At 38.2% G+C, this 27,162-nt stretch overlaps 2 protein-coding genes across 7 annotated transcripts; both read right to left on the minus strand.

The window, feature by feature from the left end:
- Nucleotides 1–5,192: 5,192 nt before the first annotated feature.
- grsf1 (G-rich RNA sequence binding factor 1) lies at nucleotides 5,193–12,037 on the minus strand. 2 transcript variants are annotated; one of them, XM_055039650.1, is made up of 10 exons: nucleotides 11,675–12,037; nucleotides 10,753–10,897; nucleotides 9,875–10,030; nucleotides 8,698–8,832; nucleotides 8,114–8,252; nucleotides 7,792–7,922; nucleotides 7,035–7,120; nucleotides 6,813–6,948; nucleotides 5,519–5,571; nucleotides 5,193–5,301 (listed from the first exon to the last, which is right to left on the minus strand). In XM_055039650.1, the coding sequence occupies exons 1-9, from the start codon at nucleotides 11,885–11,887 to the stop codon at nucleotides 5,525–5,527; spliced, it is 1,188 nt and encodes a 395-aa protein (XP_054895625.1). In that variant the 5' UTR covers nucleotides 11,888–12,037; the 3' UTR covers nucleotides 5,193–5,301; nucleotides 5,519–5,524. The 2 variants fall into 2 exon arrangements, with proteins under 2 accessions (XP_054895625.1, XP_054895627.1); XM_055039652.1 differs by lacking the exon at nucleotides 5,193–5,301 and having other exon boundaries at nucleotides 5,326–5,571.
- A 793-nt stretch (nucleotides 12,038–12,830) lies between these two features.
- On the minus strand, nucleotides 12,831–26,950 carry rufy3 (RUN and FYVE domain containing 3). 5 transcript variants are annotated; one of them, XM_055039661.1, is made up of 18 exons: nucleotides 26,453–26,950; nucleotides 21,118–21,291; nucleotides 20,926–21,043; nucleotides 20,736–20,837; nucleotides 19,902–20,025; nucleotides 18,264–18,328; nucleotides 17,969–18,034; nucleotides 17,809–17,878; nucleotides 17,627–17,716; nucleotides 17,344–17,415; nucleotides 16,914–17,081; nucleotides 16,277–16,374; nucleotides 15,248–15,367; nucleotides 14,564–14,675; nucleotides 14,416–14,495; nucleotides 14,308–14,335; nucleotides 14,070–14,147; nucleotides 12,831–13,859 (listed from the first exon to the last, which is right to left on the minus strand). In XM_055039661.1, the coding sequence occupies exons 1-18, from the start codon at nucleotides 26,724–26,726 to the stop codon at nucleotides 13,716–13,718; spliced, it is 1,983 nt and encodes a 660-aa protein (XP_054895636.1). In that variant the 5' UTR covers nucleotides 26,727–26,950; the 3' UTR covers nucleotides 12,831–13,715. The 5 variants fall into 5 exon arrangements, with proteins under 5 accessions (XP_054895636.1, XP_054895637.1, XP_054895638.1 ...); XM_055039662.1 differs by lacking the exon at nucleotides 26,453–26,950 and adding an exon at nucleotides 23,677–24,505; XM_055039663.1 differs by having other exon boundaries at nucleotides 13,749–13,859; nucleotides 13,976–14,147; nucleotides 26,453–26,949.
- Nucleotides 26,951–27,162: the final 212 nt, after the last annotated feature.

Below are 27,162 nucleotides of genomic sequence, written 5' to 3' on the forward strand. Positions count from 1 at the left end.
CACATTTTACCCCACAGCTCGTTTGTAAACCTTAAAAAAGTAACCTGAGTGCAGTTCTTGTCAAACTGTTTAATAACATGGAAAAAATTCATAAACTATAACAGCAAACAAGAGAAAATGCAAAATCCTAACTCTTCACAAAAACAACAGAACTATTGACAGTTCTGTGTGCAGCTGTTTTCATCTGGCACAGCGGCAGTCAGGCTGCTGCTGCCTGTTTAGTGTCTGTTGAAAGAAGAGAAAAGCAAATGAGCTTTTCATGTTGTGACATCAAGATAAATACACTTGAGCCACATTTAGTCTACCATCTCCTACTCCTTGAGTCAAATAAATTTTGCGTTTTAGATTTTGAACCCAAATCTGTGAGTTTGTGAAAGTTTAACTTACACTAGCAGGTTGTATTAACTTTGTGTTAATTTTCTCAAACCTCCAAGAGTTGAATTAACTAGTTTTTAGGTTAACGCTTTAAAAAAACTGAAAGAAGAAATAGAGTGGAACTATTTCCCAGAATGCTTAGTGGCATGTTTTTTATCCTGAGATGGAAATGCTTTACATTGATCTGACTCTTGTGTTTTATTAAGACAAATGTTTATTTTAATGCAAATGAGTTTCCACAGCTTGAAGAAAATGTTCACACTAAATGTTTCTGAGAAGAATTCATTGTAATGATGATATGAGTGAAAATAGAGAAATGTGATTATTTAACTCGGCGAGGGCAGTGTTTATCTTGTATATTGTGAAACAAATATTGCAGCGTTAAGTTTACTCACAATTCAAGATGAATAAACTTAAGAAACAATGTTCAGAGAACTCTTGTTGTTAAATCAACTTCATGAACTTTAATTTCTGAGTTAGAACCAAAAAAAATCTTCTTGTTGACTTAAAATGAATTTTCAAGGGAGCAGGTGGACTATCATTTTCAAGTTAAGCCACCTGCTAGTGTTTTACAGTGTGCTGTCCATGAAAGCTGAACACTGCAGGGAGGAAAAACGACAATAATGACGACCTCAGCGTCACTCCTCCACTTCCTCCTCCTTCAGCTGGGTGACGGGTGAAGGCTGGAAGGTTCCTCCCTGGATCTCCTGCTGCTCCTCCTTCAGCTGGGTGGACAGGGTTACACTTGAAGTTATCTAGAAAAACAAAAGAAATATCGGTACCAACATTGGTATCACCTGATATTAGTCTTCTTTGAGATATTGGTGTCAGCTCGATAAATAAAACTGGGCCGATAACAAATTATATTTGTTTCCATATTCCACTCAAAAATTGGCTATAAAAGCTATAAAACATCAAAATGTAAAAATAGTTTTTGAATAATTAATATTTCTGGTTTTGTGTGAAAAAATTGCAGATTTAATCCAACATGAACAAGTGTGCTGCATTAAACCTGCTTAATCTGTACTTTACCATTTTTTAAAATACTTTTTTCTTCCAAAGGTGTCAAAACAGTAGATAAATATAAATAATATAGGAAAACACCAGTTGTCAATCAAAACTGCAACATATCAATATATCGGCCCAAATTTTCATATCAGTGCATCCACAAGTAAATGGAAAATCTAAATTAATTACCAAGTATATGTAGCTGCCTTTATAAATATAAAAAAATAAAAAGCTGAAAGGTGAATAATGACTTTGAAAAATGTGTTGATTAATATAACATTACATAAATTTAATTAGTCCAAGTATTTAATTCTACCAATTACTCACCAAGCCCAGCTTCCTCCTCAGCTTCATGAGCCTCCTCTGGAGGTTGAGCTCCTCCCTCCGCTGCTGGAGGTCCTCCGTGCCAAAGGTCAGATCCACAGAGGAGCCCATTGGTGGATGGGGCTGGCTCCCTCTCAGAAGCCTCAGCTCCGTAAGGACCTTCTTCAGACGAGCCGTCTGGAAGGCTTCCTCCCGCTCGCCCTTTTGCAGCTCCGGGTGGCCGCACAGGAGGTGCTTGTCCAGCCTCCCGGCGCTGTACGCGCACCCTGCAATGGGGCAGGACGCCTTCCGGATATTAACCCTCCCGCTGGCCAGCTGCAGCAGGAGCTTTCGCTCGTCCGCATTTTTAATCAGGTGGGACCGGGACAGGTGGAAGGGCATTACGATGTAAGGCCTCTGGCAGATTGGACAGAAATATGAAGTTTTCGGGCGAGTCATCTTCCTATTAGTTGAAAAGAAAAGGAAATGCACACGTAAATCAACTTAAATTGCATAAAATGCTGTGGGAGTTGAACATAGGATCTTTAGGATACTTGCAGAAATTTCTGGCTTTCCAAAAGACAAACAAAATACTGCTCCCCAACACAGGAAGACGAGCCAGTTGTGCTTCGTTGATTGGTCTTTGACTGGAAAAACTTCACCTTCCTAAACAGAGCTTTTATATCCACCTTATTCCGAACCTCTTTGGGTGATTTATGGGGGCGACTTCCGCCACAAACCGGAACCGCCATTTGTTTACATGTTAGCAACTCGCTAACCGGCTCTCATCACAGGTTTTAGGCTATGAAATATCTGGGAATGCCAACTATGGGAGAGCGACAGTTTGTTTCAAGCCTCAAGTTTCTTTGTCTGTAAGTAGAGTCATTGTGCTCAAATGTTTTTTGACATACCGTAAGTTTGGCTGCTATTTAAGTTTTTGTGTCATCTTTGACCTTGTTAAACATGTCCAGCCTTTGTGGCATTACGTAAAAAAATTCTGTCTTTCATATGGCTACGTCTGTACTTAAGACATGCAAACTGTTCATGTATGGTTCTTTTTATGCTTATCTTTCAGTTTTAAAAAAGTAAAGCTCAACATTTGGAGTTCTTTGTTCACCATCTTTCTAATGCAGTTCAGCACACCTGTATAAGGACAGAATACAAATTACTAACGTTTTTTTTTTTTTGGGAGGGGGGGGTGTATTGTCAACCTTAAAAGTGGAAACACATTGTTGATGTTACCATTTTAAGATAACTTACAATTGAGTATTGGCAAAGATCAATGTCATTTTCACAGGTGGTGGAGCGTTGTTGTTAGCAGTAACTAAAAATGTTACTTTTAATGTAACTTAGTTACTTTCCAATCAAGTAGTCAGTGATCTAACCAAGTTACTTTTTCAAGGAGTAATCAGTAAACAGATTAAAGTTACTTTTTCAAAGTAACTATGCCATCACTGTACACGCCTACCACACCGCAGGGTGCAGCAGGACTCCAAATGGACAAGAAGAAATCCGGTTTCTTCTCTAAATCCAGAGGGAAAGGCTCTCCATCAAGCGTTCCTGAGGAATCCACCATCCAGCATAGAGACAAAAACTGAACAGTCAACAAACAGGACCAGCAGAGATATGGGATTTTTATGTAACTTTAATCCTTAAATCATGTTTCTGTATACATCAATTTATTTAATTACTCAAATTTGCAATAAATGACTCTTTTTACCTCAATGCAGTATTTCACTGCATCATCAATTCACTTTTTCTTCCAATTGTAAAATCTTTTTTCAAACAATGATAAAACATTACATTTTACCCGAATACAGCAAAGTTTTACGTTTGAATAATTAAATGGCTCAAATAAAGTCTATTATTGAACAACAATGTGATAAACAGAACAAAGACCCAAATAAAAGCCACAAAATTTTCTCACTGATCTCAAAGCGACACGTTTGGGACAACAATATGGTGGCTCTCAGTCCGGATATGTGGGTCACTACAGTGTAACAAAGCACATTTTTCACGTTTTAACCTCAATAACATCGACTTAGTAAAGTAGGAATATGTTATAGTTTAGACTTTACCTTCAGCTGAAGGGAGAAAATGATGAACTTCCAGTAAACCAACTGCCAGAAAGAGCTAACGAGGCTAACGACAGAAAACTGAAGTCCGGTCTTTTTTACTCACTTTTAACTATTCACGGCTTAGAAGTTGGATGATCGACAGTAACCCTATTTACAAAAGGGTTCGTTTTAAAGTTCGTATATAACACTAACCGCCTCGACACGAACTCTCACGCTCAGCAGTCTCATCGTGTTGGATCTCCATCTTCTTCTTGATATTTCTTGGCGGTTGGCAAGAAACTTCAGGTGAGCATTACCGCCACCAACTGGTAAAGAGTGTGGACCGCTTGACAAGAACAAAACAAAACAAAAAACTATGTCCTATTATACAACTTACTCTGTTTCAAAAACTTTCATCAAACCACATCCCAAGAAACTTAAATTGTTTAACTCTTTCAAAATTTTGACCATATAACTTTAAGTTCATTTTTTCATCAACTCTTTTCCTTGAAAAACATTTAGTTTTCTCTACAGAAAGTTTAAAACCCCATTTATATGACAATTTTTCTACAATTGAAAATGCTCCCTTGACTCATCTTTCCCTGGTTTTCGGATTGGAATAATCACTGCTTCCTTCCAACTCTTTGGCAATTCCCCTTCCTCCCATATCCGATTCTACATTTCTAATAAAATATTTTTAGAAGACTTAAAAAATTTACCATAACAAATTTGATCTTTTTCTGGAGCTAATAACTTACATTTTTAAGTAAGTTTTAAGTGCCCTATTCAGTTCTGTTATTGTAAACAACATATTCAATGAATCATTTGTATCTCCCATTTTCTGCAATAAATTCTTATTCTCTAAAACTGTCTTTTCTCTTTCATTTTTTTCTTCTTCACTTATATTATCAGAACTATGAATTTTAACAAAAGTATTCACCAAAAGTTGTCCTTTTCTCTGCCAGTAATTGCTGTTATTTCTCCATCATTTAATATTGGAAACCCATTCACTCTTTTAATCCCATTCATCCTTTTAATTGTTGCCCAAACCATAGAAATATCTGTCTCCCCACTGAATTACAAAAACTGCTCCAATAATCTCTTTTTGCATTTTTAATAATTCTTCTTCCATTTGTTTGCAATTTCTTGTATTCATTGAGATTCTTTTTAATAATCTGGATTTTGTTCCTTGATAACTTCAGTACATTCTGCTGTCCACTCTTCCCTTCGACTATCAAAACATCCCACAGCATTTCTCCTTCAAACGAGAACGTATTCTGGTTTTAACAAGATATATGTTAGAACAAATTTCATAAGTCGCTATAGTAATGTATTTCCCATCTGTGGAAGCTAAAAGTCTTCTATCGTAAAGTAAAATCAAAATTTTAAAATAAATAAAGAACAGTTTTTCAGCACAATAATATATGTATATATATGTATGTATGAAGCTCACATTTCTTTGACACCAGGAATGTTTATTTTTTTATATATTTCATTGTTGAAAGAATAAATATGATGATCTTGATTATTAATTCCAAGGTTGAGTGTCGTCATTCACCTAAAAAAATACATTGAGTCAGAGTTAGTTTAGAGGTTGATTATTTTACATTCACAGTGAATATTTTAATGGCAAACAGGGTTTAGACATTGTTGTTGTTCCATACTGCATGCTCCCAGAAAAATCTTCCAAAAAGAAACTTCATTGAACTTTACAGCTGAAACATTTGAGGATTTCTTCTTCTGCAGGAAAACATAAAACTTCCGGATTTTCTCACCGTCAGTCAAGAGTCTGGCACAGAGTTCAGGAACAACTCGATGTATCGTTGCCCTGAAAACAAAAAAAACATTTAAACACAAATTATGGCATCAACAAAGATGAACTTACAGCACTTTGGTGCTGATCTGGGATAAATCTCAAAATATTTAAAACGGCATATTTAGATCGAAAAAGAAAAAAATAAGTTAATATCTGCCAAAAAGACTTTAACCTAGAAAAATTTTGAAAAAAAATGCCAAACTTCAAAAATTTCAGGTCATTTGTTCACTTATTTATGTTTTGTTTTGACTTGAAATTTGGCTTTATTTGTTCAAGAGACAAGTTACAGGAAACCAACTGAAAAATGGTAGTTTTTTAAAGAAAAAGGATTATATATGCATGTCCTTTTCAGACATGTGATGTTGACATCACTCTTGGTTGGACTACTTTGATTGCTGCTTTAATTTGTTTTTATTCATTCATTTGTTCATATGTTTGTTTCTGTTTTTCTCATGTCTGAAATAAATTCTTGAGTATCAAAAATAAATAATTAAAATGCAAACCAGGATTATAATTTTGGGTTTTCATTGTAGTTTAGTTTTATTTCATTGCGGCTTTTTTGCCTGACTAATTCTGTTAGTTTTAATAAATTTTTAGTGTGTTTGCTAGTTTTTATTAGTTCAGTATTGTTCAGTTTTTATTAGTTATAGTAGTTTTTTTGGACTTTGGTTAATTTTTAGGTGGAGAATTAAAAAAGGGTCAAAGTATTGTATTCTAATTATGTTTATATTGTTTAGATAATGAATGTTAAACAGAAAGACTTAGAGACTTAGACTTAGACTTGACTTTATTAAAGTACCATTTTCAAAAAATTTATTGAATTATTGTTGATCAACTTTTCCTGTCGCCATTTTGCAAACTTGCATAAGCGCCACCAGGATGATTATGGACACAAACTGCTTGGATGGGAGAAAAGAAAATCTATTTCACATCCATTTGAAAGAGTAATACATAGATTCATAAACACAAAAATGAAGAATATATCTATACTTTCAGTATGTGTTTGTTTTAAAATCGCGTGAGTTAAAAATTGTTTTTCCTCATCCACTCACTGAATCTTTGTTTAGTCGTGATAAAGAAAATTAGATCTTAGATTTCAGAATGTTTTACGCATCATAAACGCACAATGTAGTTAGTGAATATAGTTTTTCACCATTAATTACCATTTTTATATATTTCAGTTCCCATTATTGCGCTAGTTCCAGTTAGCTATGACAGCCTTGTTATTTTTCTATCAGCTGCGAAGCTCCTACCCATGTTCATGCGGTCCCTGGACATGGCGTCCAGCGCGTCCCTGTGGCAGTGGAAGAAGACGTCGGCCTCGCCGCTCGGCCGCCCGCTGGGTCCGAACTCCACCAGGATCTTCGACACCATGAGCGGTGAGAAGAACTGCAGGAAGAAGAGCAGAAATGCTGAGCTTCTGTCGGGTCAAACGGGCAACGTAGCACTACTACTTCCTGTTTTCTGGGCCGTACGTTCACGATGTCTTCTCCAGTGACGTGGAAGGGAAGCCCTCGCATGTGGATGTAATGCGCCGGCGCATGCGACATCTGGTGGGAAGCTGAAGTGGCACAAATAACTTTGATTTATTATTTAGTACCACATTTAATTCTAATTCTAATTCTGATGTAGCCTGTAAGAAGTTGGAAAGCATTGCTAATCCACATCCTTTGCTTTTGTTCCTCCTCTTTAAGTTTCTGTCTTCCAGCATGGTTAGAAAGCAGAAGAGAGAGACGAACGAGCCAATTATTCTGTCTCATTATGGCCATTGAAAGAAATTACTAAAACTTTCTCCTTTCTCTATGAAAAAGGATTAGAGCCAATGAAAAAAAATCTGACTTTAATCTCAGAATTCTGAGAAAAAATTCTGAATTCTGAGATTAAAGTCAACATTTTGGAAAAAAGGTGAGAATTTTTAGAAAAAAGAATTCTGAGAAAATATTACAAAATTATGAGAAAAGCCAATTATTTTTGATACTAAATCTCTTCACTGTCTCCCGTCTCTGTGAAAGCCTTCTTTTCGTAGTTCAGGTATTATCTGAGCTTTTGAAATGCTAATCAGCTGCTTCCAGTTGTAAAACCAACACTTTGTTGCCATGGTAACGCATCATAGCGATAACATTAACAAAGAACAAAAAGTCTAGAAACAGAACAAGTCAGAACTGACTTAGCAAAGCTGCTCTAACTTGCTGCCACCACGATTCTCAAAAAGAATGAACTGAATTCAGTCACCAGCTCTGTAGCTGGTCTGCGAGTCAGGAACTGGTCTCCAGTTCGCATACTGGGGCGGATTTGGAATCGTCTTGATTTTGCTGAAGGTGGACTGGACGTCTTCCCTGCTGCTGGGAAACACCTCGATGTATCTGCAAAAACAGTCGCAATAAAACCGACACTTTTACATCTTTCTGTCGGCAAGAGGAATACTGACACGACAAAAACCGGACCAGTAACCGGACCAGTAACCGGACCAGTAACCGGACCAGTAACTGGACCAGTAACCAGACCAGTAACTGGACCAGTAACAGTAACCGGACCGGCAGCTGCAGAGCCTTACCTGTGTCCAATAAGCTCTCTGTCCTTCTCCAGAGCCCTCTTGGCTTCCTCCTGAGAGGAAAACTGAACGTACGCTTTTCCAGAGTTTCGCCCCCTGGAGTTGGTAATCATGGTGATCCCGTTCTCAGCTATATTGAAACCTGCGTCGACGAAATAAGAAAACAAATGTCAAAATCGTCTCACGCACAACGCATATTTTTATTTTTACTTTTACAAAATTTGAACGACTTGAAACTCAAACTATCCTCTTTGAAGAGTCGGGGTAAAACATGATCACAGACGAAGGTTTTTTTTTTAATTTCAAATGCAAAATATTTATATTTTTGGGATTAATTACCTCTCTGAGAATGCTGTTTTTTCAGCAAATGGCCTTTTTACTGTCTGTATAATCCAGGAAGTGTTTCATCAATTGCTAAATTGGTTGATGATCATTACTTCATAATCAATTAATTGCAAATAATCACGATTAATCACAACTGATTGCGAATAATTAGATTAATCGTGTCAACCCTAAGTCTAGCTAAACCGGTACAAATCCAGGATGGAGGAATTTCAGCCCCGTTGATCCTCTGGTTCATTTTTCACCTGAGAAGAAGCGAGCGACGTCGTCCTCGTTGCAGGAGAAGGGCAGCCCTCTGAGCAGCACCACGTCGTCTTGACCCTGCGCCTCCGCTGATTTCTGCAGGATCTCCTCAGCGTCGCTGTTTGTCACCTCATACACTGAAAACGCAACAGAAACTCACATTTTTCTTCAAATAAAATGGAGACCCTTTTAATCATTTTACAGCCGTAAAGCGAGACAATATTTTACAACAGAATCTAAAATTATTGTCGCGCCTCTTTTTGCAAAGACGCCACTGTTCAATGCTTTCTTTTGACTTTTAAAGTTTTCCTTGGAAATTATTTCACTTTTGTTTCTGTTCCTCCTGTTTTGATTTTTTTAAAGACACCAACTCAAAAGTTATTAACCTATAACCATTGGAAATTTTAGCTTCACAAAAACCTGCAATTTTATCAGGAGTTTATACACTTTATATCCACATTGTTGCATTAAATCAAATAGATCCCCTCAGCTGTAATAAAGAATAACCAGATAACATCCAGAGACAACCATTTGAACTCTATATCGACTCTAACACCGATATCGGCTCATATTAGACATTTTTTTTACATATTGGAATCAGTTCGATAAATAAAGCTGAGATTTATTTTTGTCTTGTCGCCATCTGTTTCTGGTATTTTATTTTCCAAATGAGCAGAAACGGTAGAGAAATCCATAATATCAGTGAATATCAATAATCAGCCAGAACTGCAAGATTAACATTGGATATTTTCACATCATTGCATCATTACATTGAACCTGCAGATCAAAATCCTGTAGACATTTACTATGGTAAATAAAACGAGAGGCTCTAGAAAAACGCAAGAAAACTTAATACAACAAATACTTAAATTTATAACAATATTTAGTTAAGCAAACAAATATGCTGACTTATCCTTGTCCATTTTCTGTAACACTTTTTCAAATTTATTTATTTTTTAATGTAACTAGTGTTCTTTAGATCCACCGGCTAATTTACCTGAAGTGACACAATCATATTGTTTATTTTAATTGTATTTCATTGCGTCTTTTTAGACCATATAGTTGGCGTTTAAGCATTGGAAATACTGGAAACACAATGGGCCGTTGGTGGACCGGGCTATGCCAGTGTTTTGACCCCCAGGCTTAGCAGGTTTTCTGACCCTGAGCTGAGAAACCGACCTTCAACGTAGCGTGAACCGAGGTACTGCCTGTGCTTCTCCAGAGCCTTATTGACGTCTTCCTCGTGCTCCATCTCGATGAAGGCACGTCCCGACGGCCTTCCCAGTCGGTCCAGAGTCAGGTGGATCCCGTTCACGCCATTACGGATCCTGCAGTCTGAAGCACAGTTCATCTTTTTCACTACGGATGCACCAGTCCTCTTTTTTCACCGCCAATACCAATACCAATATCTGAAGCTTAGCATCAGATGACACAGAAAAGCAGCTGAATTGACTTAAAAAAAACAAAAACACAGACATAAGTGTAGTTAAGTACTAATTTATCTGCTAACTTTGCACCAGTACACTTAAATGCACTAGTAGCTTCATCTTCTTGGTCAAACATGTAAAAACAACCTTTTTCAGTCAGTGCACTTAGGAGTATATCAGCCACTGTTGTAAAAATAAATAATAACTGACAAAAACAATAAATTGATTACCTAAAATAAGTTGAAACAAACCTTTCAAATGGGTCAGAAAGTGAAATAAGCAATTCTAAATGTCATGTAAAGTAAATAAAGGCATAATTTTTTTTAATTAAATGCAAACTGTGTTTTTAACAATTAGTTATGCTAAGTTAGTTATCTGCTAACTAATTTAGCAGATAAATTAGTTTTGTCTTTATTACTGCTCTGAGTGTGTTTCAGCAAATGGCCTTTTTTTGAGTCTGAATACTCCAGCTAACAATTAATCTATTAATCACGATTAATCGTTTCAGTCCAGATTGCAACACTTCTCAATACATAATACCACCATATTATCTAATACCACCATATTCCTCCTTTCTAATAATTTGCAGAAATTAATAAAATAAGTTTCACCATTTCTAAAGCTGGTTACCTGAGAAGAACTGCAGCAGGTCCTGCGCCGTGCAGGTCCAGAGGAGACCCTTCACCTGCACCAGGTAAACTTCTTTGGTTTGAGGCTGCGAATTGGTCTGGTAGTCCGGCAGAGGAGGGTATTGATCTTCACATGGCGACCCAGCCTGAAAGACACAAATACAATTTTTCAGACCGCGTTGCATTAAGACCAACAAACAAAAAAAAAGTATAAACTCCTACATTTTAGAAGAGGTTAGCCAGGATGAAGGCTTTTAACTGAATACACAAACCTGTTAATGTTATTCTGACTGATACCCTTATATATGGAGACTATTTTGAAAACTCTTTGAAAAATCTAACTGCAGAAGCAGCTGCTGCATCCTTGCTGCACAAATCACTGTTACTATGACAGCAATAATCAAGACACATTCTCTGTCTCATAAGGGTTGATCCCAACATCAACGATTATGTTTATATACCCTTCTCTTGCACATTGTGTCAATATACTTTGTTTTTGTTGGTCTGGAACCTATGGCTCATCTATGCGTTGCGTACCACTTGCCTACCAAGATGGCGGTTCAGCGGCACGAATCCCTTCTGGTTCAAACTTTTTGGACCTATGCATTTGTTTACATTGCCTTTTGCTCTCGTCAGTCACATAATTTACACAGAATGTGTAGATTAAATAGGTTTCTGAATTAAAAACAATTTGTGAATCAAATCATTAACCTAAAACTCGGAATCGAATCGCTGGAAACTGAACGATTCGCATCGCCACTCAGCACACCTAAAAAGCAATCAGATGCTAAGATATTATCAATTTAAATACAAAACCCAGAGCTGGTTTATGATGCTTTGCAGACAAATTATCTTTATTTTCAGAGTGAAACTGACTCCACAGAGCGACTCCGAATGTTTCCAGGAGGAATTAGGGGCCTGACCTTGGTGCAGAACCGGTGCTGGATGATCGTCAGGCCGGGCTGGAGGTGTCGGACCGTGGTTCTGTCAGAAACCCATGCTCGCTTCTGAATGTGGCTCCGCCAGATTCCGGACAGCACGCTGCTTCTTCTTTTGACGGCTGCCCTTACAGGCAGCTGTCTAACTGCGACACACCGCTGGAATAGAGACAGGAGAGACTTACAGTTGGCGGACATCTTGTCCCGACGCAGCAGATGCTTAACAAGTAAACTAAACGACTTTCTGACAGATTCTCTGCCCCCGGTTCTCCCCAACCACCTGGACTAGCTAGCTAGCTGTTAGCTTCCCATGAGCGAAAGGTCACGTGGGTCTATGGCAGTCAAGGGCGCTTTGATGGTCAAGTGAACTCTAGCTAACTATCTGCATCCGGTTTATAATTTCAAAATAAAGGCATACCATTTAGTACATAGAACTTCATATGTAATTATTATAGCTTCCGAAATGCTATCAGTCATCATTAGGATGATAAAGTCATCTTTAGGATTATGATGACTCATTATGGACTCATCATAATGATCAAAGTAGAGATATAATAGAAGAAATAATGGATGTAAAGAAATTTGGTATGTCTAAATGATGGAAGTGGAACCAGAATTAATTTTAGAGATTAATTCGGCAATTGATTTAACATTATTTTCAAATTCTACAGCAGGTATTTTGTTATGGCAAGTAATCAATAAAACAACTATAGGAAGGGATCATTATCCTGCAGGGACTCAAATAAGATGTATTGTCTAAAAGGGATAAAGAAATGGTGTTTTAGGTCTGCAGATTGGGAAACATTTACAAATAGTAGTGACATAAAAATGTTGAAAGTGGATTTGAATAGTACTATTGATGATTTAAAATTTTCTATATTATTTACTAAAATATTTCATGCTGCTGTGCTGTCAACTTCACCCATCAATTCATGATGTACTTCAGGACAGGAAATTAAATCATAAAATAATTACCCGTTGATTTTGAAATGAGATCAGAACAATTATTTTCAACTTTCAATTATTTTATAAGTTGTTGTAATTTGGACACTCTCCACAAATGTTTAATGAAGTGAACTGGATTTCATGGGTTTCACTTTGTTGTACAAGATGAAAAATAATGAAACAGTGCAGTAATAAGTGGATGTCAGTTTTTTATTTATCTTAAAAGCAGCTTCAGCTCACATGTACATTTGCAATAATAAAATAAACCAAACGCAAAATTCATGCTGGCTCGTTTAGGTTGCTCCACCTAACATATTCACTCCAGTTGCAGATTGTCGATGCACTTTGGTTTGGTGACAGCTGAAAAAAAGCTAATTAGGAATAAATGATAAAAAAGGTGATGTTTATAACCATAAACTCAGATCTCCCACCTAACTTAACCCTGCTTCGGTTAGCAACATAAGCTCATGGTTGACATGTTTTTCTGTATTTATGTTTTCAAACCCTAAGGTTAATGCAATTTCTCAAAATAAGGAGAAATGAGAAGTATGTGGCCACTTTTTTCTCATTTAAAATAAACACTTCAGGACAAATTTGTTTCAGTTCTCATAACGGATGATCCCCACTTGGCACCAGCGGAAATCTGATCCAGAGACCAAAACTGTGAAACTGTGATCTGCTATCAACACTACAAAAAGCAAAGCAGAAGCTCAAAATACAAGCATAACATAACAGTTTCTCCATTTTTATTCATTAAAAACATAAATATCTGTTGAAATACGCAGCAATATCCCATTCAGTGGATATTTTTATTTTAAGAAACAACGAGAGAGATTATATAAATGTGTTTTAAATCCAGTTTGGTGCCTTTATCAGCTAAGCTGCAGCCGATTTTCCCTTAAGGTGAAGCGGAAGTGACCAGTAGCACCATATAAAGGTGTTACTGGTTGAAAACCTGCATGACAAACATTTGAATATTAAAAAAAAACACCCCAAAGAGGATCTTTATGATTTTTTGAGGGGAAAGTGCTTCCTGGAGTGCCGGTTTTTGGGTCTTAATGCCTCTGGTTGTTCTGCGAGCTCATGTTGGCGCCGACGCGTACTGCTGCAGTAACTGCGAGTAGCAGGACGTGCACACCGTCTCCGGCAGGATGGAGGAAGGCAGCGGCAGCTCATGAGAGACGCAGCTCTCGCAGAAAAAGTTTAAGCAGTTCTTGCATTGTTTCTAGGAGAGAAAGGAAAAAAAGCAGCCACATTTAGCTTGAAAAATATGTTAAAATAAAAAAGATTGATTAACATTGTAGCTGCTAAATACGAACTGGAAGATGTATTTTTTCTCACTTCTTATTTGCAGTCTTTAAACTACTTTCAGTAACATGCAGGGATTTTAGCTGATTTCTGTTTTTTGTCCTGGATGGTCTCCTGCAGTTTGTACCTTTGTCCTCAAGAGGGAGTCGTCCTGTTTACACAGGGTGCAAACGTAAGGCTGGGGGCCCTCAGGGAGCGTCTCTTCCTGAAGCAACACCAAACAGAAAGGTTTCCGTTTAAATTAATTCTGCATATTAAATCACAAATCTCATTTTAATTTCAGAATTCCAGGATTAAATCCAGAATAGTTATTTTTTTCAGTAGCCCTAATCCTAATTCCTCCATAGATCTCATGAAAGCCTCACCTGCTCATCCTCAGTATGTGACAATGATCTTGAAAAAGAGACATAAGTCAGAAAAAGTGATTTAATATTTTTTAATATTAAAAACAGAGTGTAGATCTGTGGACTCACAGACTGGAGCTCAGACTGGTTTTCTCTTCCAGTTCTCCCAGTGGCTGGGCCGACTTGGTTGGTGTAGATTGTGAAAGATGCTGTTGCGGAAGGAGAAACGTAAGATTTCTGTCATCTCCTGGTGGGACTGTTGACGTTTTGGACTCACCTTTGGAGGACTCTCTGGATGCTTGATCTTCCTCGGAGCAGAAGCTCTGGATGCAGCGCTCAGGTTTTGCTTCTGCTCTCGTTCTCTCCTCAGCTCCTGCTCCAGACCAAATCTGAAACAGAAAACTGAATCTAAATACAGACAAAAACCCCCCAAAAACAACCGTTTGCCTGGCTTAGCATTGATGGTAATTGAGAATTTGATTTGTGGATCTTTAAGTGAGCAGCTTGTGTGGGAGAGGATTACAGCCAGAGGGATGGAAAATAAATCTGGTTTTAATCTCAAAATTCTGACTTTTTTTTTTTTATTCTGGCTTTAATTTCAAAAAATGCTTTTCAATCTCAAAACTATGAGATTAAAAACAAAATTCTAACTCATCTCAAAATTCTGGCTTTAATATCCAAGTTCTGATTTTAATCTCAGAATTCTGATGTTAATCTGAAAATTCTGGCTTTAATCTAAAAACTTTTGCTGTAATCACAAAATTGACTAATCTCAGAATTCCGACTGATTCGTGTTTCTGTATTGCTGTTGGTCGTGGGGTTCCTCAGGGCTCAATGCTTGGACCAGAACACTTCACACAAATTTAGTGAAAAGCTCTGGACTCTTTGTGATTTATTTAGACCATTTCAGAACGTAAAGAACTTTTAAAAACATTTTTTTTAATAAACCTTTCATATTCACCTTTGTCTGCGCAGCTGCTCCACCTCCGCCTGCAGACCCTCAATTTTGTCTCCAAAGTCCTGCTTGAAGAGCCGGTTGGCCTTTAAGGCCAGATCCCGTTCCCTCTCGGCCTGTTTGCATCTGAATGTGGGGTGATCGGGTTAAAACAAACTCATGGCAAAACAAAAAAGAAGAGGAGATGCAACTAAAGGTTAAAATGAAACAGAGAGAGACAGGAAGAGGAGAACTAAAGCCTGAAAACAGAGAGGAAGAAGCAGGCTGCGTTTTGTTCAATCTTTTATTTCCCTAGTGGTTACTACAGTTTACAGCAATGTTATGTTCACACACAGTTCAAAATTAATTCATTTTGCTCTTTTTCTAATGTCATGTTGACCCTTGACCCTTGCATGCAGCTCACTGAATGAAAGCAAAACCTGTCAGATATCAGAAAAACATCAGTTTCTCCCTGTTTCTGCCAAAAAGAAGAAGAAAAAATAAAAATCCAAGAACACTCGAGTTCTTTGGAATAAACTACAACCAAGCAAATATCCCAGTCTGCTGACACTCAACCTCCATCAGTCCATCAGCTCTTTGAAACACGACGGCGTTCACTTGCCAAAAACTAAACGGTTAACGCAGAGCTGTGAAGAAGTCGGACGCTGCAAACACGTCTGCTGGGGGCGCTATAATGAAAGCCAGAGAGCCACTGCAGGGACGATGTGGGGGTTTAAATCATCAACAACAAATGAGCGTCGTACAGAAAAGGTAACATCCTAGTTTGGTTATGTCTATATTAGGCAGGGTTGCATGTTTGGACGCATGTTTCTGAGAGAGCTGCTACTGCTGCTGCAGCAGCTTCCCTGCTGCGGCGCTCAGGATTCTGGCCTGCTTCACCAAATCTTTATCGCTGAGTTAGGAAGTGAAGGGAGGAAGAAATGGATAAAAAAAAAGAATAAAATGTAAATGGAGAGAGAAGGAAGCGAGAGGTTTGAGTAGGTGAAAGATTCAGAGGAGGAACACATCCTGTGGTAAACGTCCAGGTGTTCTCACCTGTTCTCCAGCTGCTTCACGGTGCCAGACATCTGGCCGATTTTCTCCTCCAGCCGAGCGATGGCTTCACTTTTCTGCTTGGAGCTCGCATCTGCGCTCTGGGGAAGATCCGACAGTCACATGGTGTGGGAACGTAAACGATTATTCTGAACATTTAGAAAATCTTACAATGTATTTTTAGTCTGTTTCTAGTGCAAATATCTTAATACAAAAAAACAAACTTACAAGTAACTTTACAGCAACATATAGAAAATATTTTTAAGTCTATTTCCTTAATATTGGTGAAAAAGTTTGAGTTCAATTGGTGGATTATTTCACTTAAAAGATGGTAAAAATGTCTTGTTATAAGTGAAATACTCTGCCAGTGAACAGAGTATTGAACAAGCTGAGATGTATGGTTGTATAATCGCTAATCAGCCGTTTTTTTTCTTTAATGAGTGTAAACATTGAGTCGGGGGGTGTGGCCAGCAGCAACTTGTTTGGATTTAAAGTGACAGAGGCCCTAAAATCAAAAGGAGATCAAGATACACTGATCTCAAAAAAGTTTTAAAAGTTTTGTAACGCCCCTAGACTGATCCTCTGTTCCTCTAACTGTATAAAAATAAACATTCACAGATTTCTCCAGACGCGGCCTGACCTGTGACTTGTGGCTGAGCTGTTGGTTGATGGCACGAAGGTCTTCCAGCTGCTGCCGGAGCTCCACCAGAGCGTCCTGCTTCTCACAGATGTCCTTCTCCAGCATCTTCATGGACAGCTCCATCTCCTGCTTCATCCCAATCTGCACCTCCAGCTCCCGCTCCACATCCTGCAGATCGGCTCCAACTTCACATCCAGACTCACCCAAAAACTTTATACACAGTTCCCACAAGTCTGGTGGTTCTAAGCTTGTGGTTTGTTTACTGTTGTCATAACAACTCCATAGCAACTGTGACGGCAATTTGTTAAGAATACCTACCAAGATGGCCGTCACAGAAGTGTGATGTCAGAGGCAAATGATGTATTTGAAATATTTTTACTGTTCTAACAGCAACAAAAAGGGTCAAAGTTTGAAAACAAAAGAAACGCACCAGTCGAAGCTGAGTTTCCTCCTTCAGCTGCTTCCGGGTTTCACCCAGAACTTGTCCGTCTGCTGACGACGCCTGGGGAAAACAGGAATTTATTTATTTTTCCCAAATCTTGTGATCTTGCATTATTGCACTGATTCCTATTTGAACCTGAGAAAAAGTTTGAGCAGTTTTTATGGAATTGATTTACTGATGATGGTGAGAAACAATCAGAGACGAATGGTTGACTGATTGGTGGATCAGTGCTACTAATAATAATTATTTATGAGGAGAAAAATGTGTTCACCTTCCTGGACTCCTGCTGAAATGAGCTCTCTTCCTTTACTCTCTCCACATCCTCTTGTAAAGTGATGATCCTGTTGTTTGCCACTGCAAGCTGCAAAGACACACAGACCGTTAAATAAAAACATCTTAAAAATCAGATTCTTCTTTCACTCTGCAGGGGAATCAATAAGGCTGAACTTTCACCTCTTCCGTCAGCTTCGTGTTGGACTTCTCCAGAGCGTCTACTTTGGCCTGGAGGTTATTTACCGATGCACTGTAAACAGAAACAATCAGAAACATGAGTGGTGTGAGTCGTGAAGCCTAATAGGGAAAAGAGCAAAACGATCAGTTTATCCCGGCTAACCTCAAGTGTCTGTTCAGTTCTTCAACGTAATTCTTCTGATCGAGGATCGCAGTGATCTGACCGTCACTGGAAGGAGGTAAAAACAGGGATTCAATTGATGTGAAGATGCTAAGAGAGGTGGTAACTTCTGGTTAGATATTGATTGTTATTAAGCTCAGATCAGAACCCCGGTTTTGTGTGGAAAAAACAATAAATTTCACTTCAGATTGAAAGGCTCATAAATCAATAACAATATTTATCATGATGGACATATGATCAATATCAACAGATAATACACAATATTCAATGAGCTCACCCCTCTGCACTCTTGCTGCTGTGTCCTCCATCTTTCAGGTACATGGAGAAGTCGATGACGCCGACCTGGACGTGTGACGCAAAAAGAAAGAAAGGTCAGAAAGGTCAGTTTCCAAGGTCAAAAAAAGCAAAGAACACATCCTAACAACAGTTTCTCTCCTGTTTCAAAGGTTACTTGTTATATTGGCAGCCTCAATGTTTTTTTTTTTCTATCTTTTATTCTTTTCAATGTTTTCTTTCTGTATTGCACTTTGATCTTCTGCATATTTTTAAAAGTGCTTCATAAATAAAATTAAATTAGACTGGAAAAGCAACATTATGACTTTACATTTTTGAAATAAAAAATTTAAACTGGAACAGCTGGAGTAGAAACAGCTGCGTCGTCAGATTTATGGGCGTACCAGAAACAGGCAAATACAAAGGTTCCGCCTCAAGACATTTGTATGCAAAAAAAAAAAGGAAAAAATTATAATTTAACAAGCTAAAATCTATAAATTTAGTCAATATTAACACATAAAAGCCCCAAGCCTGGAAAAAAGCACTGAAAATCATTTTTGGTAACACTTCGACGGGTTGTGAATAAGACACTTTACGACAACAGTCATAAATATTCATGAAGACTGACTCATGTTCATGACAGGTGTTAAGTCATGTTTATTACTGGGTCACGACAGTCTTATTCACAAACCGTCAAATAAAGTGTTATCTAATTTTTTTGTGTATAATAAAGGAGTCATAGATCTCCAACTGTTCTTTAAATAATATAAACTTTAAATATTAAACTGGTCAGTCCAGGAAATTACTGAATGCCGTCCCAATTCTTTAGAAAGAGGAACCTTTAAAAGTTATTTCACACATTATGCTTCAAAAAACATAAAATCTTAGACGAAACTAACTCATAAGGAACATTTCAGCAAGATATAGGAGCTTGTTTTAATTCGATAATTCCCTAATGTTGATGAAAAACTATTAATTCAGTTGACAGATTACTTCCCTTATAAACAGACAATTCATAAGTGAAATTATCTGATCATGGAACAATAACGTTTTCATGAACATTAAGGAATTGTTTACTTAAAACTAGCAAAAACTACCTTTGAATTAGTTTTGTCTCATTTTAAGTGTATTAAGATATTTGCACTAGAAACTAGACCAACTAGACCAAGGAGCCTATATCACAACGAAACCAGCCACACATTCACTGGACGTGTGTAAGCTGCAGAAACCCTGCTGTCGTGGCGCCCTGGGTGTTGAGCCGCTACACTCGTAGCAAAATAAGGAACAGGGCGAAATAGGGAAGTGTGAAAGTTTATTAAATACTGGAGCAGCCTCAAATTAGAAAGAGGTTTGTGCTCCGAGAGGTTTCTCTTCACTGTTTTAAAATATTTCTTTAGAAATCTGAAGTGAAACTGCGTTCCTCCAAGTCGACAGGGTGTCAGATTAGAAAAGTGACATCAAATTCTTTCGCGGTTTGAGTTACTAAAGTTTCACTGTAGGACATTTCAATGTGAAGAACTGAAAACAGACAGCGCTGTACGTAAAATAAAGTAATTTTGGTTTCTCAGGTTTGGTTTCTGTCATTCTAATCTAATCTTTTATGAGTTTTAGCAGCTGTAAGGTGAAGCGGAAGCTGATCGACCTGCGAGTCCAAGTCCTCCCCCTTCATGCACAGATTGGCGTCGATGACGTTCAGGCCGACGAGCAGCCCGGCGATGACGGCGCCCTCCTCCTCCATCATCAGGGCGTTTGGCTCATAAAACTCACTGCAAGGCACAAACAAGAAGCGATTTTAGAAAAAGATATTTCTCATGCAAACACTGTAAGAAATTGCCTAAACATGAAGGAGAAATATCCAGAGAACAAAAAACAAAACTACTGTCATCAAGTCTTCAAATAAAAGATCAGGGACAAAAAAAAAGTAGAAATATAGATTCTGTGTCAATTTATATCAAATAAATCCAAGTAAATAACCAAAGATTTTCAGGTGTGTCAATTATGTAATTAATATATGAAAATGTTCACATAATAGCTTCTTCTTTTGTTGTCTGATTTGTAAAGATGCACTTTATACACACAAAATGTTTCCCTAATTTGGTTGGTAGATTTGAGTTTGGAACAAATAATTTAAACAATTCTCATTCTGAGAAAAAAATATTCTGCCAAAAGTTTGTACTTTGAGGAAAAAAAGTTGAATCATCAAGATTTTAAAAAAGCATAAAGAAAAAAAGTTACATTTCTGAGATGAGTCTGATTTATGATAAAAAAAAGAGTCAGAATTCTGGGATTAGTTTGAGATTAAAGTAAAAAAAGGTGCGAAGGTCTTAAAATGAGAAAAACAAAATCTTATAGGAAAACCAATCCAGACGACCTAAAACCATCACAAGCCCACAGACTGCTCCGAGTGGAAAACAAAGCTTGACTGAAGGATCCATTTCCTGACAGCTGGCTGCAGGATGTGACAACACAACCCCACCTGAGCAGGTCCTTCCTGTTGATGATGGTCTTCATGTAGTCTGAGAGCTTCTTCTGCATCAGAGCCAGGCGCAGCCAGGCCCGGCCTCTTCCCAGCGGAGTTCTGGGGTCGGACACACAGACAATGGGTTTCACGCCTCGGTTCATCGGCTGATCGTCAGCGTCTGACTGGAACCAGCAAACAGACTCACCTTAACCCAGGCAGGTCTTTCACGCTGGCAGTGATCTCTCCGGCCTCGGGGGTCAGCTTCTCCACCAGCTCCAGCGGCCCCCAGAACGACTTGTTCTGCCCCAGGAACGTCTTCTTACCTGGTGACCGACCCACAGCGTCAGTTCATTCAGCCTTTAGCTTCCCTTTACATGGTTATGACGACAACTCCTACTTTTTAGTCCGTGTTTAAGGCAGTGCTCCATGACGACAAAGAACTGCTGGAGCGGCGCGTAGTCGGAGTCCAGCGTACGTCCGAGGTTGAGCGCCGACTCGATCAGACCCTTGATGCTCAGCTTGGCCATGTTCATCAAGTTGAGCCTTTCAATGGCAATCGGGTCTTTGGGATCTAAAATGGGGAAAGCAAAAATAAAAGGCAGAATTGAGAAAGAAAAGTCAGAATTCTGAGACGAAAAGTTCAGAATTTTTAGGAAAAAAACTTGAATTCTGAGAAAAACATTCAGAATTTACGTTACGAATAATCTCAGAATTCTAATTAACGTCAGAATTCTGAGATTAACGTTAGAATTCTGAGATTAACGTCAGAATTCTAAGATTAACGTCAGAATTCAGAGAAAATAGAATTCTGGGATTAGTCTGAAATCTGAGAAAATATGTCAGAATTGAGAAAAAAAGTGAGAATTCAAAGAAAAACATGAAAATTTAGTCAGAATTCTGAGAAAACTGGAACTCTCTTTTCAATTTGATAACATACATTTCTGTTTTAAAGTAACTTTATTGTGTTTCATTTGTTTTTCTCAGTGTTGTTCCATCTAGTTTGACCCTTTTTGAATTAATTATTCATATCAGCACTTTACAGTAAATTACTTGTAGTGCTGTTCATTGTTGTTCAGTCATGTCACAACTGTTTGTTATTAAAGATTGATAGACTGTTTACATCCTTACATTCACTTTGGACTAAATCATGAAAGGACAGACTTAAACAGATACTTTTATGCACTGATAATAACATCCAGGATATAGGAGAAGCAAGTGGTTTAAGTCCAGATTTAATCTGTCTCAATTAATAAAGCAGTTTAGAAACAAGAATTCAGGGGAAAAAAGCAATTACCACAAAAGAAATGCAAGAAATTTGTCCATTGCTGTTTACAGATGTTGCTTGTGCGTCAAATATATGGATGTACCAGAAACATGCAAAGGTTCCAATGGGATCAATTGTGTTAAGTCCCGGCCCTGACTAAGAACCAATAAATTATGCACACTGCTATAATTTGTTCACATTATCTCTGCTGGGCTATGAGTGTATAAAAGTTTCATAAATAAATCTAAAGTGTAGCTGTGTTGAATCTGAACTGCCCGTTTCTGCATGGCAAAGTTCAGTTAATCGAATTTATTGGTGGTTTTACAGAAAAATGAGACGATCTGCTCATTCTGTGTTACGGTCACATCTTTAAAATCAGGTGACACAGATCTGGTCGTTCAGGTTGAGTTATAACACCAATGTTAACAGCTGTGCTTAAAATGCACTGCACAATCTCCATTAAAGGCAAAAGCATCAATTATTGGTGTTGCTCCACCAATAAATCAACTAATGATTGAAACTGACTAATTTTCCCTTGATTGGTAGATCAAATACTGATAAATCTGGTTTTTATTTGCCATTAAATGCACCATGAATGGATTAATCAGCATGTTTGTTGAGGCACTTTTTATTGTCATGTCATAAAAATTGGTATTGATCAGTAAAACCTGATTGATAAATCAAAGTACTGTAAGAATCTGTTGAAGAATAAGCTGAGCTATGGGGTATTTGATCTAATCAAGTGAAATAGTTATATTTAGTATTCAATTAATCAATTATTCTGATGATTAATTGATTAAGCAAATAAAAAAATCCCACATTCTGCAGATTTTTCATTTAACCTCTTAAGTCTTTTTACACAACATTAGAAATACATTACAAGATGCAAGTAAACATTTTACATTCCATTTTTAAAATAAGATAAACATTTTATTACCTAAAATGCAATAATATCATTACTCTGGGGAATGTTTGATCATTGGTAGCAAAGGATTCAGCTGAAGCAACATGAGGAAAGCTCAGTCGTTTCTGCTTCACTTATTATCAATACATTGCAGGGCTGGTCTGCTGATTAGTTTTGATTAATTGATTAATAATTGTTTAGCAAACGGTGCGATTTCATTACAGAATTTGAATGAGGTGAAACTACATCTGACACGTGAGTTCTGTGTAGAACATATGTATAAACAGATGTTTTTGATTAATCACGATTAATCATTTTAGCTCTAAATTATTTAGCTGTTTTGTATTTTATCAGCTTCCAAAAATAATGGCGCAAGTCATTTTTTCCCCCAAGTGATTTTTGCAAAGAGAAATCTAAATGGAAGATTTTTTTAAAAATCACCCCTTGTTTACTGTCAAAAGATGATTGATGATTTAAGCAAAAAACCTAAACAAAAATCACTTTTGTCAAAATATGACGTAGTGCATTATTTTAATAAAGTAATAACTTGGTATTTATGACATGTTTTGGCAAAAGGTCTGCATTTAAAATGGTCTCCGCAGAGGAAGTTGGTCCTGCTTTGTTTTTATTCTGGATAAGGATGGCAGCACTTCCTGGTGGCGTCATCCTGCTGTGTAACGCTCAGGAAGCCCAGGATGACACAGCGCAAACACGCAGCGTGTCCGCTCTTTGTGGAAACGCCACGCCCTGGCGGGGGGATGCTGGACAAGCAGCAGGAGCCTCGTTACCTTCGTGGTCCAGCTCGGGGTCCGGCGTGAGCGAGATGTCGTTGAGCTCGCGCAGGCAGAGCCACTCGCCGTCCACGGAAACGCGAAAGTTGCAGAGATAGATGGTCTCCCGCGCGGCCTGGGTGATCTTGTCTGTGGTGGGGGTCGGGGTCTCGCTCTGGGGCGTCAGGTCCGACATGATGACTCAGCCTGGTCCGCGGGGCCAAAAATCACGGCAGGAAGGAAAATGGCCTTGGATCCAGAGAGGATGACGACCGAGAGAAAGAGAGGAGGCGATGAAGAGGCAGGTGTCAGAGCTGCTCCTCTTCCTCTTTAGCTCTGCATCCTCCCCTTCTCTTCCATACAAATGGATGAAATAAGCTGCCAGGGCCTCCGCTCTTCCTCCTCAGCCTACTATTCTCCCAGACCGGTCGTTTAAAATGCAACAGAGCGCAGTGTTGTGAAAGAAACACACACCATTACAAAAAAAACAAAACAAAAAAAATCATCCCAGCCCCTCTTCCAGTCAGCTCAGCACCGGCCGCCTCTGATTGGGCCGCCTGTGCACCGCAGTGACTCCACCGGGTGGGTGTCGACCAAGATGGCCGACAGCGGTGCTGGGCACGGCGACACGCGCGTCATGTGAGCAGATGGCGCATGCGTACAGAAAGAGAGGAGAACAGGGCAGACGGGGGTCTCTGGAGTATCAAAGCAATGCTAATGGTTCAGCTGGGCAATAACGGCCGCCTGTCGTCATGGCAACGCCATCACAGAACCGGCTGCAGCTCATTGGTCCACAAGGAATGACGCTTCAGAACCGATGATCAATACATGTTTTATGACGTATGACAGCGAATTGAGGCGTCTGCAGATGGGAAAAATAAGAGTAGATATCAGCCCCCCCCCCCCAAAAAAAAAAACAACAAATCTGAAATTAATCGATTGAAAAGTTTTCTAGAAAAAAAAATGGAAATTGTGCTTGAAAAGTAAAAAAAAAAAAATACTTGAACAAAATCAGAAATTTTGAGATTTATTGCAGAAATTTCTAAAACAAAAAACAAACTTTAAATTATTTGACCTTGAAAAGTCAAAGAATTTTGAGAATATTTTAAATTAATCTCAGAAATTTTGTTTAAAAAAGTTGAAAATTGCTCAAATTGAAATCAGATATTTACTACAAACATTCAACAATTTTGAGATTCATCTCAGAAATCTTCTAAACAAGAAAAACGTTTTTTGAGCTTCAAATGTTGCTGAAAAAAACTCACAAATTTAGAGATTGATTTCAGAAACTTTCTAGAAAAAAAACATAATAAAAATTTTGAATTTTGGAATTTACTAGAAAAAAAATCAAAAATTCAGACATATTTGTTAGAAAGAAAATCTGACATTTTTAGATTAATTCAAAAATCTTCTGGAATAGAAAGACAGTTTTGAGCTTCTTTAGGCTTTGGTCCAAAAAAGTTTTCAATCAATCAAAACAAAATGATCCCGACCCCCAAAAGTCTGCTTCTGAGATCAGATGTCTGACAAAATGAATCTTGAGAAGGGACAAGACTTTAACGCTTTAATCTTGATGGACTAATTAAATCGATTTTGACATGTTGAAAATTTTAACTCTAATAATGGTTCTGCCCATAACCTTTGTATTTCTACTACACTTATAAATCTGATGTACAAGCAACATCTGCAAACAACAGCAACAGACGACAAAACTGCTTCTCTTGGCCCACTGGGTGTTAATGTTTGTTGCTAAAATGATCTGATGAGACACAGGAAACTCATTGTGTTCAAAGAGTCAAGACCTTTGCAGAGTCAATTGGACCTGGTTCTGGTCAGAATACAACACAGGTGAGTAGAGTACCCAAAACCTTTACTCTAGTTGAAGTTGCACTAATTCAACGCATTCTTACTCGAGTAAGTAAAAAGTAGCCGTCCAAGAAAAAGTAGCCGTCCAAGAAATTACTCAAGTAAGAATAAAAAAATATTTATTAAAAAAAATCTACTCAACCACTGAGTAACAGATTAATTACCAATCATTTAATATTTAAAAATTACATCATCAGACTTATAAAAATATAAAGTTAAGTGGAAATGTTGGTATTTTAATGACAAAAATGATAATAATTTACATCAGTAACATGAAATGACAAATTCGGGCAGAAGAACAATTTTCCAAATCAGTTTCTACCAATACAAAAAAAACTCATGAAACTTTAACAAAAACTGCAGGGGTGTCTGTGTCTGGTGAATTTTTGGTTAAAACATGTTTTTCATTCGGTGGGTAAAAAAACAAAAAACCATACTCAAGTAAGGGTAACAATATTTCATAATAAAATTACTCAAGCATAAAAATACTCCTAAAGTACATTTTAAAAAAATGTAAATGTAACTAGCTAAAACCAAACTCTGGAATATAATAAAGTATAACCAGAAATGCAGCAAATTGGGTCGGCTGTTTGGAGTTGGGCGGGTTTTACGTTGAAACTGTCAGATCTGGCAACCCTGACTGCAAAATTGATTACAATTGAATCAAGCGGTGGTTCAAAACATTTCCACATCAATAATATGTTAATTTTTTCATTTGAATCCAACATTTTTGAAAATGCTAGTGGAAAATGAGCATCTTTGAGGGTAATTAAATCATCTTAAAGAGGATGTGATTTATCCGCCTGTGACTCAGTTCCAATGTTAGCATGTTTGTTTAGGGAAGTGAGGTCACGGCAGGTCACAACAGAGGAGCTCGTGGTACTGACAGCCCCACTCCGAAGCTTTAATAAAGTTTTTAAACACTCACTTCTTCGCTTTGAGTCGATTCTTTCGATCCTGAAGTCATACTGTCGTAGCGGTGCTGCGGAAACGGGCGCTGCCTTTCCAAACTTCACGTTTGACGAGCTCAGAGCTTCCTTGAAGTAAATCACCGAGGTCGGGGACAGAGTCTCGTCGTCCGGACTCTCAACAACATGTCCGTTTTCATCCGAGGAGTTCTGTCCGCTCGTCCCAGAACTTTGTGAGACCTTTGCAGCTGACTGCGGAGGTAGATCTCCCGTCGGCTGACCCCGCTCCGCCATCCTCTGCCTCCGGTCAGACCCGCTTCATGTGACCGGCGGCTGGGCTGTCCGTCTGCGGTTCGCAGTGAATCATTCACCCGCTGCGGTTAGCTAAGCAATCGATAGCTCTATCAATCAGTGTGCTCTGAGAAGCTCCACGGTGATCGCTCCACCTTCCGTCCTGTTCTCCAGAACCTCCTCCTGACCCGGAAACAGCTGTGTGTTGGCATTTTGGTCAAATCTGCTAATTTTCGCGAGACTTTCCGTTCTTCCGCTTATTGCCACCACTTTGAGGTCTTTTAGAGACAGCGCATGCGCAAAGAGGATCAGCTGTTTAATATTTTAAAGTATTTTTGGCCAGGGATAAGGTTTGGGGAAAGAAATGAAGCACCAGAGTTATATTTGAGGATAAGGATGTGAGAGGAAATATTTCGGAGCTTGTGTGAACCGGGGAAGG

Source organism: Poeciliopsis prolifica, unplaced genomic scaffold, assembly GCF_027474105.1.
Source record: "Poeciliopsis prolifica strain line A6 unplaced genomic scaffold, Auburn_PproV2 SCAFFOLD014, whole genome shotgun sequence".
Classification (NCBI taxonomy): Eukaryota; Metazoa; Chordata; class Actinopteri; order Cyprinodontiformes; family Poeciliidae; genus Poeciliopsis; species Poeciliopsis prolifica.

Bases quoted from the DNA above. Each gene is read 5' to 3' on its own strand.
- grsf1 (XM_055039650.1), bottom strand. From the start codon at position 11,887: ATGTCCGCCAACTGTAAGTCTCTCCTGTCTCTATTCCAGCGGTGTGTC. The intron at 10,031-10,752 runs GTAACCAGCTTT...ACTGTGCTTCAG, and splicing joins CCTGCTGCAGTTCTTCTCAG to ACTGCAGGATCCGTAATGGC. The intron at 7,923-8,113 runs GTAAGGCTCTGC...CTGTTTTTGCAG, and splicing joins AGAGAGCTTATTGGACACAG to ATACATCGAGGTGTTTCCCA.
- rufy3 (XM_055039661.1), bottom strand. From the start codon at position 26,726: ATGGCGGAGCGGGGTCAGCCGACGGGAGATCTACCTCCGCAGTCAGCT. The intron at 17,717-17,808 runs GTGAAAGTTCAG...GTGTCTTTGCAG, and splicing joins ACACGAAGCTGACGGAAGAG to CTTGCAGTGGCAAACAACAG. The intron at 14,676-15,247 runs GTGAATATGAAA...TTTCTGTTTCAG, and splicing joins GAGCAGCTGCGCAGACAAAG to ATTTGGTCTGGAGCAGGAGC.